At 31.7% G+C, this 9,866-nt stretch overlaps 1 protein-coding gene across 1 annotated transcript in view; it reads left to right on the forward strand.

Annotated features, from left to right (window-relative positions):
* Positions 1–9,519, forward strand: part of LOC129234542 (cytochrome P450 2J6-like) — a 169,672-nt gene extending 160,153 nt beyond the window's left edge. The window contains exons 7-8 of the mRNA XM_054868557.1: positions 1,266–1,453; positions 8,414–9,519. Coding sequence (XP_054724532.1) covers positions 1,266–1,453; positions 8,414–8,592 — 367 coding nt within the window. The 3' untranslated portion in view covers positions 8,593–9,519. The remainder of the gene's footprint in view (positions 1–1,265; positions 1,454–8,413) is intronic.
* Positions 9,520–9,866: the final 347 nt, after the last annotated feature.

Raw genomic sequence — 9,866 nt, forward strand, 5'->3', positions numbered from 1 at the left:
CTTCCAAAATACACAAATACGTAATGCAACATACGTACGTACAATTACGTACACAAATACGTAATATACGTACAAATACAGCAGACATCCGACGTATTTGTCAGATCTTATCATCCACAAGCTCATTTCTTTTGCATTGAAAAAGACGTTCTTTGTAACGCCGAAACACGTGTCTGAAGTAATCTGCAACTTGTGCTTTTTGACGTTGTTATTTTTTATTTTACAATCATATAATTATTTGTCATCCTGTTAAGCGAAGAAGTTCCACTTATCTTAGAAACTGCAATCTCTTCTATTCTATTATGTCACTGTTAATAATTCTAGATTATTTAAAAATCTTCCGTTATATAAAACGTAGCGTACATGTTATTAAGACTATATGATGTCTTCTTCCAAACTGTGTTGCATTATTAATAGTAAGAGCAATAAAATTTATACTGTAATTTTTCATCAATATGCTATTTGAAGTTATTGTTTGTGAGGTTATGAGCAAAATCCTCCTGATCATCTTTAGATCTAAAGAGCACTGTTTAGCCTAAAATAAAATCTTACCAAAAAAAAAAAAAAAAAACAGAATTAAATAATTTTTTGTACCAATGATGAAATAAAATGAATGAATTAATAAATAACATTGTAAAAAAGTTGTCTTTTTTTAATATTTTTTTAACATTTGTAAATTTTTGTTGTTTGTAATAAAATCAAAGTTCGCATTACCCATACATTAATTCTCATGCGTACAACGCAAGTTAAAATTCTTCGTATCTCTCTGCATTAAAATATTTGTCCTCGCACGTCTTTGAGTGCATTCATTTTTAGAGAAAAACTTTTTTTTAGCTCTTATAAAGCTACTCTTGAAGCTTTGGAACCGTTTTAATCTCTCAGTTTTTACACAAATAACCTTAATATAAACTCTTAAAACTTTCACTTTTTTCCTTTGCGTTAAAACACAAAGACATTACACATTACTTTTTTTTCAATATTACAAAAGATACAGAAGTATTCCACTTTATACTAATTGTAGATCTTTGTATAAAAACGTATACTAGTTTTCATTCCTGTTAATTATTTGTACACAAATATATATATATATATATATATATATATATATATATATATATATATATATATATATATATATATATATATATATATATATATATATATATATATATATATATATATATATATATATATATATATATATGTTTCAGTCAATTTAAAGCGAAAAGACCTTTCAGTCTGATAATTTGTTTTTCTCTTTGCAGTACTACAGAAGATACCGAAGTATCCGGGTACTTTATCCCGGCTGGAATGACAGTAATTGTCAATATCCATGCCGTGCACAATGACCCGGACATTTGGGGGGATCCCCATCTTTTCAAGCCCGAACGATTTTTGTCTGCTGATGGAAAAGAAGTGGTCAAGCGAGAAGAATGGATTCCTTTCACCTTAGGTATATTAAAATAATCAAGAAACTAATAAAGATTAACCAATTTTCCTCCTGCGCTAAAACTTCCTCAAGTGGCGAGGAGCATATGAGTACATAGAGTATTATTTATCGTACAGAGTTAACACATGTGATTTATTGTGCAGAGTTGGTGTGAAATCTATCTGTTTTCAGTTATAAACCCCTTGCTGTTTCAAGCAAGATTCGGCTAAATTCATTTCAGAAATTCTAGCAAGGTCCCGCTCAAAAATGAAATATGTGTTTTAATTGATTCGATCGCAAGATTTTTTTCAGCGTTTCAGAATAGAGCAGAGAGTCCTCCAATCATTTCAAGTTTTACATTACTTGAAAGTTAAAAAAATAATAATAAACCAATGAAAAATTCAATAAAATGTTTTTAATGCAACTAAAGCTAATGGTATTAATCATTTGACTCTGAAGCAAGAACAAAATAGATAGTTAGCATTTTCTGTCATGTAATTTTTGCGGATTGAGAAAAGTCTATCTTATACTCAGGGGTGCCCTCCCCTCTAAGAGCAAGGGCACACGACCTAAATATTGCAGAGACCCATCAAGAAAAACAGCCCCCTTCCTGGAAAAAAAAACAGAAAAATACCCCTCAAAACACCCCCTAAAAATTTCAATGGTTCAATCTGCGCCATAATCTCCCCCCCCCCCCTCCCTAGGTGGGCATCCTTCCAATATTTGTTAAATAAGGAAATTGGATTTTGGAATAAAATAGCTGAAACTATTTTCTAAATATCATTTAACAAACAAATGACTTTAAATAAATAAATTTGAGTATTTTCAAATGCATTTATACGTTTTTCATACATGGCAGTAGCATCCGATTCGAAACAATTTTTTGTACGGAGTATGTTTTTTAAGTTAATTTTGTGCACGGAATGTATTTTTAATCGACCTAAAAAAGGAGGCGGTTATCAGTTCGTACAGTATGTTTTTTTTTTTTTTTTGGTCCGCTCGCAGCGTCTCACCCGTAGTGTTTTTTTTTTTTTTGTCCGCTCGCAGCGTCTCACCCGTAGTGTACCGATTTTGATGATTCTTTTTTTAATGGATAGGGGTTGGCTAAACTTAGGTCCCATTAATTTTTTGACCTTATTTGTTCTTAAAAAAAGTTTTGTGCAAAAAACAGTAAATTTCATGCAATTTCCCTGCTAAATTATTAAATATAACACCCATTGTTTCAAAAGTTTGGTGCCATACAACAGTACTATAAATTGAAATTGTAATGATAATTTTGAATGAAGGTTTCTCTGAAGCAAGCATCAAATTTCTTCAGTGTCATTGCTCTATAGTGGGGGTAAAACTAACCTGGAAGCGAGGTAATGCAGTGTTTAGGATCTGCTTAGCCTTCACAATGCTACCAAGTTAGGTTTTCCCCAACTATAGTAGTATTTTTATCGTCATCATCTATGCCATCGACAGATGATCTGGGCTAAGTAAGGAGATCAATGGCGCACACAAGGGAGGGGTCCAGGGGGTCCGGACCCCTCCCTTGAGCTTTTGCATTTTTTTCGATTGATTTTGATTCTATGTATTTTGATCGTAAAATGATTCCAAACAAAGATTACAATAATTTCAGTATTTATAGGAGAAAAAATAAAATTATCTTATTAAAATATATTTTCTTAACTGTGCACTTTTCCTAAAACGAATCGCACGAGTGAAAGATCTTTCTTGATTTCGAGGAGGCTAAAAACATACTTAAGTGACACCATGTGTGCTGAACGTTTAAATGGTCTTGTACTGCTGAAGTCAAGCAATGTCGCCATCACACACTGAGGAAGTTATAAATGAAATCGAAAGAAAAAAAGAAAACTTTATTTCATTCTATGATGTTTTGTAAGCCTATATAAGCAGACTGGTGGCTATAAATGAATACACCATAATAATCATGTTTTTAGTTTTACAATTGCAGATAATTATATTTTTTCTAATAATTATATTAATTATTTATTCAATAATTCATTTTTCACTGTGTGTTGTTTTCGCTAATCGATAAATCAAGTGAATATGTTGGACGTCGTGTTGGAATGTGATATGAGAATGGGACTTTCGATCCAGGACCCTCCCCTTACAAAATTACTGTGTGCGCCACTGAAAGAGATACATGATTTCATCACAAGCAACTTGTATGCAGCGAAATCTAAATTAGTTTGGGAATACGTAATATTTAAATGGTTATAATTAAATTAATTCACAAATGATTTTTTTTTTAGTATGCAGGATGTTTATGAAAAAAAGATGAAGTTTCGTGATAGTAACTTCTTACTATTTCTGAAATACATTTACACTAAAAAGAATGAAATTAAAAAAAAAAAAAAAAAAAAAACAAGAAATAGAATCGACTTCAAAATTGCTCTAAATAATGAAAAGTAATTCTATTCTTTAAACACTGTCGATAATGCTTTTAAACATAATTTTTTGAAGTTGTTGCAAAAACGATAGATAAAATCATTCAAGCCATAACTCAACTACAACTATAAATTTAACCAGACCCAGTTTCTTCACATTATGCATTGAAGACAGCATATTTGAGTAACGATATAACTGTTTCGCTCCAAACTTTGGATGACTTTCTGAAAAATAAATAAATAAATGAATAAAAAATAAATAAATAAACAAGCATGGTTACACTAGATTTTTCTTTTTGTTTTTGAGCCAACTTCAAAAATTTTGTTTAAAAGTACTATCGATGGTGTTTAAAGAATAAAATTATTTTTCACTTTTTAGAGCAATTTTAAAATCGGTTCTTTTTTTTTTTTTTTCAAAATTTTTTTCATTAATCAAACTGTATCAGGTATTAAAGCGTGTACCTATTACTACAAGCAATTCAGTTTACATATTTTAAACATTTTTAATACTTAAAATTGAGCAAAGCTGCTTGTTCAGTATTTAATGAGAAACAAAATAGAAACGTATGTACACTGGTGTCCAAAAGTTAAGCATAATTGTTATTTATGTGATTAATGTGAGAAATATACATCGAAATAAAGGAAACGTGATATGCGAGAGCAACACGGTTACAAAATAAGGAAACTACTCAAAAAAACGGTAATATTTACTTTTATCATCCCAAAAAATAATTTAAATGAAAATTAGGCATATGAGGAGTTTACTCTTTGCACAAAAATTTTTCTTTAAAAGATGATGCTGAAGTTCAATAGTGTGTATGGCCACCTCTGACTGCCAGGCACGCTGCACAACGGTTACTCATACTTTCTATGAGGTGGTGGATGAGTTGTGGGCTTAAACAGTTCTAAGCATGCTGGAGAGCTCTTTTTAGCTCCGGAGCGGAGCTTGGCGGGGGCGAACGGGCTGCAAGTCGTCTCCCGAGCATATCCCAGACATGCTCGATAGGGTTTAGATCAGGGGAGTTCGCAGGCCACGTCATTCGCTGGATATTTTCTGATTCGAGGAAGTCATCGACCACAGCTGTTCGGTGACATAGCGCGTTATCGTCCATGAATATGAACTCAGGACCAACAGCACCTCGAAACAAGCGAACATAAGGCTCAAGAACCTCGTCTCTGTATCTTTGACCAGTGACTGAGCCTGTTTAAAAAATATGGAGGTCGGTGCGGCCATCCAACATAATGCCCGCCCACACCATTACTCCTGCTGACGCAAAGTGATGTCTTTCTCTTATGTTTTGCGGTTAGAAACGAGTCCCATTTTCTCTCCAGATTGTTACCTGAAGAGAATCACTCTGTAGAGTAAAGCGGGAATTATCACTGAACATCACATTAGCCCACTGTCCCAGACTCCAATGCCGATGTTGCAAGCTCCAGTTTAAACGAGCGCGTTTATGCGCTGATGTGAGAGGAATGTGAACTGCTGTCTTCTGGCATACAGACCGACATGATTGAGTCTCCTGTAAACAGTTTGCCTCGAAACTGTTATTCCTGTGACGGCACTGAGCGCCGAACCCAGTTCTCTGGCACAGCTGTCCCTATGACGTCGTGCAGAAATTGCCGATCTTGGCTTACGGTTGTGACTCTTGGTCGACCTGGTACTGGTCGGCGGGTAACATCTCCCGTATTTGAAAACCTCTGCCGCAGTCTCGAGATTACACTGAGGAACATTACACTGAGACACTTCAGTTTGTGGTCGTCCAGATTCTAGCATTCCAACGATTCTTCCTTTCGCAAACATGTACAATTGGCGTCTTTGCACCATTATTAGTTCTGTTTCACCAGATCCAATGTTTCTTGTTACACCAATTGCATGAAACGTGTCTGAAAGCTCTAAAGCGTGCGAGCTGTTTTATCCACATTCCGAAACGTGCACCTAATTCACGCACGACACCATCGACTATACTATTTTGCATAAACGTATTGTTTCTTCTTCAACCAATGAATCTCCATAAGTAACTTTATATAATTTTAAGAAAATTTACAGATTTTTCTCGCATTTTATGAATTATGCTTAACTTTTGGAGACCAGTGTATGTAAAATAGTATGACTTTTTTTTTAAAAAAAGATACTTATTTGAAACCTTTTTTTTCACATAGTTTTCACTTTTTACTATGTATGTCATACTTTTAAATTTGAGCATTTTTATTTTATTTTATTTTTCAGCACACACAAAATATTCACTTCTTTAAAACGCTCTTCAAAACTTTTTGCTTAAAAAATTGGTATGTTTTTGTAATCCTTCAAAATATGAAATCAATATGCGAGTGCATTCGAAAGACTCATAGATTTAAAAATATTCCGAAGAATAAAATATAATTTTTCTTTTCAGACATGTTCTCTTTTCGCTTTTCTTATTCTCTCTTTTTTATTTATTTATTATTATTGTTATTATTTATTTTTTATTTTTATCATTTTTTAACAGATCAAAGTAAACTATTTTATTGCTCAAAAGGATATCATAAAATTTGTTAAAAGAAATAATCGGTTGAAAGTTTTCGAAAGCCTTTCTAAACTGGTCATTCATCAATGTCCGAAATGCGAAACTGGGCTACAAATCTGTCAGCAAAAACTCCTTACAAACTTTGACTTTTATACTACAGAACACGATGCAAGATTATCTAAAATGATTTATCGCTGAGAAGAGATGCATTTTTCTATTTTTATGATTGATAAAAATCTCAAATTTCATTATATTAAACATCCGTGGAAGTAGAAAACAATATCTGGAATTATTCTTGACCGGAAAATATGAATTCATTTTAAAAAGTTGTTATTGTATTGTTAAAATGCATTGTTGCCGATTTGCTACATCAGATCTTTTCAATGTAGTTCAGCGGTAATATTCTTAAAGAGAAATTCTCAAGTGTTTAAGGAAAATAAATGATTTTATTGCGATGACAATTTATTTCCACTTTGTTGTAGTACTTGCTTATTTAGCAGTTAAGGACTGCTTGTTATTTATGGTTAGTGTAAGAGTCATTTTTATTACTGTTTTTTAATTTTTGACGCGGGCTTTTTTAAATATTTCTACTAAAAATATTCAAACCGCACAGGTTATTATTATTATTATTATTAGAGTCATTAATATTAATATTAACATTATTTTTATTGTTATTAATAATATGATTAATATTATTTTTTTTGTTATCATTATTATTATTGTTAATAATATTATTGTTATTAATAATATAATTAATATTATTATTATTATTATTATTATTATTATTATTATTATTATTATTATTATTATTATTAATAGTATTATTTTTATTTTATTTTATTTATTTTACTTTTTTTTAATTTTATTTTTATTTATTTATTTATTCATTTATTTATTTTGTTTTACTACGATTAACTTTTTGGGTCACTTTAAATTTGATGATTATTAGAATACATGTCGTAGGCCTTATTGTTAAAGATTATATGAAAAACGAAACTCATGGCAAATGGAAATGGCAAACGATTGCTTCGTGGTTCATTAGTTTCTGTTTTACAGAGAATGGACTATTTCAGATGAGTTAATACTGTTAATGCAGTACAAGCAGTTTTATTTTGTTTTATTTTTATTTTATTTATTTATTTATTTATTTTGCAAGTTTTACATCTGCAGCTTTGAAATCGTTTGGTATTTGCTTTGCTATTAGTGGAGGGGGCTGAACAATTTTTAGGAAATTTTCACTTTAATCATAAAGCTGTTTGACATGTATAAATAGAAAAAGAAATTCTTTCCAACACGGAGCTTTTGATTGCAAGCGAAACCGTTTCTATTACGTATATGTTTATAGTTAGTCTCGGTCGGCCAGTTAAGTAGGAGAATGAAGATAAAGAGTAAAATGTATCGGAATCCGAACACATAAGCACACAATACTTAAATAAGAATAAGTAATATTTGTTATCTTTATCTCCCCCTCCTTCTTCTGCGTAAAGCTTCAGTTTTGTATTATCTCTATACATCTGTAAAAATGAGCTTAAAATACTGGCATAAGCCACATTAATGAATTTTATTCTGTAAATTTCGGGGGGGTAACGGGTGATTCGATGAAAAATGGGACTGTTTTCTACCTATAGAACATTTTCTCCTGCTGTTATGAATAGTCACGAGTACAACATTACATGTGTTTCACCAATCGGATTTTAAATTCATCTCATGACGAAGTGCTTGAAAATCGGGTTAATTGTCTCCTTAATGGTGAATTTAAGCCGATTGCCGATTGCTACAAGAACAAAAATACACCTGTCACTAAGGATAAAACTTCCATGAAGAGAGTTTATCTCTTCCATTCAGACATTTTCCAAAAAGTGTCAAAATGGACTCAGCACACACCTCAAAGAGAGCAAATCCAATAAAATATGAAATTCGAAAAATTTCACGAACTTAAGACACTCTTCGAAGAAATATACATAGAACAAAGTAAAAAGTGGGACAATTTGCCGATTTGAAATCTATCCTCTCTAAAGAAGTTTAAATTCAAACGACTCGAATATTGGTGTTGCGGTGTTTCAAATCCGAACTTTTGTTTTTTTCAGGAAAAAGAGCCTGCCCAGGTGAAACATTGGCAAACGTGGAGGTCTTTTTGTACGCCACCAGCCTGCTTCAGAAGTTCACCATTAAGTTTCCAGAAGGCAAAGAACACAGCTTCGAGGGACGAATTGGGGCAACTTTTGAACCTATGCCTTATGAACTGTGCATGGTACCCAGGCAGTGATGTCTGTTCCCCATGAAGGCCATACATATTACAAACGAACTTTTAAAAAAAGGGAACCCTCTTCAAAGTGACGTAATTAACTAAGCAATGAAAAGATACACTATAGAACTTCAATCCCTTTCACACAACATCTGGTTTTTGCAGTATGCATTTCAATATCAGTTCTGTGAATTGAAAAATACAGAAACTAAAATTAATGGCATTCAATTACTGTATGAGTAATATACAAAAAATATAGAAATATTGAAAAAGAAGAAGAAAAAATTGTAATAAAAAGTAATAAATGAATACAAATAAAAAAAATTAAAATGCAGGATTTTTTAACTCAAATTTAAAAAATCAAACTCATTATAATTGTGTGATGTATGGCATGTAAGTCATCAGGGCCGTCCGAAAAGGGGGGCGAGCACACACAAGAGAAAAAATAGAGCTGAGATTCTCCTCTTTTTACTAATTTTGCAGCACTAAAACTCGTATTTTATGCTAATTTTCAGTTTGTAGTTGCTAATTTTTGTTTCCACCTTTCTCGCCATTTACATAATATTTTGTAAGAGAATCATATCTATGGCATCATTCTGATGATGTAGAAATTTGTTTTGCCTTGATAGCTGTAAAATTAACCGAGTTAGATGCATTTACGTAAAACTTGTTTTTATTTTAAAAACGGCTACTAAGCAAACTTAAAATGGCGTGCTGAAAAAAAAAAGTATGAGCGTAAAAAAATTTCTTTCAACACTTTTGAACTCACTTAGTAGTGAGAAATAGCTGGTAAAAAGAATAGGAAAATCAAAAATGTCGAGCAACACGGTCTGAGTGATTTCTACTGGATTGACCCTTTTCATTAATTATTTTTGTTTGATACTGCATGATGTATTTTGTTTTATTTGAAAATGCATACATTTTATTCACATGCACAACATTTCATCATTCTGCACTGATTTCAATAAAAAATCTTTTTTTTCCCCGTTTTGTTTTATTTGTAAACAAAAACATATGAACAAATATTAAAATCACTTGAAATCCTCGTTGTGACAAAATGAAGAGAGAGGGATATTTTACAACGTTATCTAAAGAGGTATCTCAAATGAAAGCTTTTGGAGAACATTTCGTTCAAGCAATTTTCTCCCAATTTCCTTTGTACAAGCGATATGTTTTTCAAAAAAAAAAAAAAAAAGAAAAGAAAAATCTAAAAATTATACACAAGTTTTATTTATATTTGTTTCTGGGTTATGATTACCATAATTTTTGAAGAACTTGGTGGGAAAATCTTGCTT

The sequence above is a fragment of the Uloborus diversus genome, chromosome 1 (assembly GCF_026930045.1).
Source record: "Uloborus diversus isolate 005 chromosome 1, Udiv.v.3.1, whole genome shotgun sequence".
In the NCBI taxonomy this organism is placed as follows: domain Eukaryota; kingdom Metazoa; phylum Arthropoda; class Arachnida; order Araneae; family Uloboridae; genus Uloborus; species Uloborus diversus.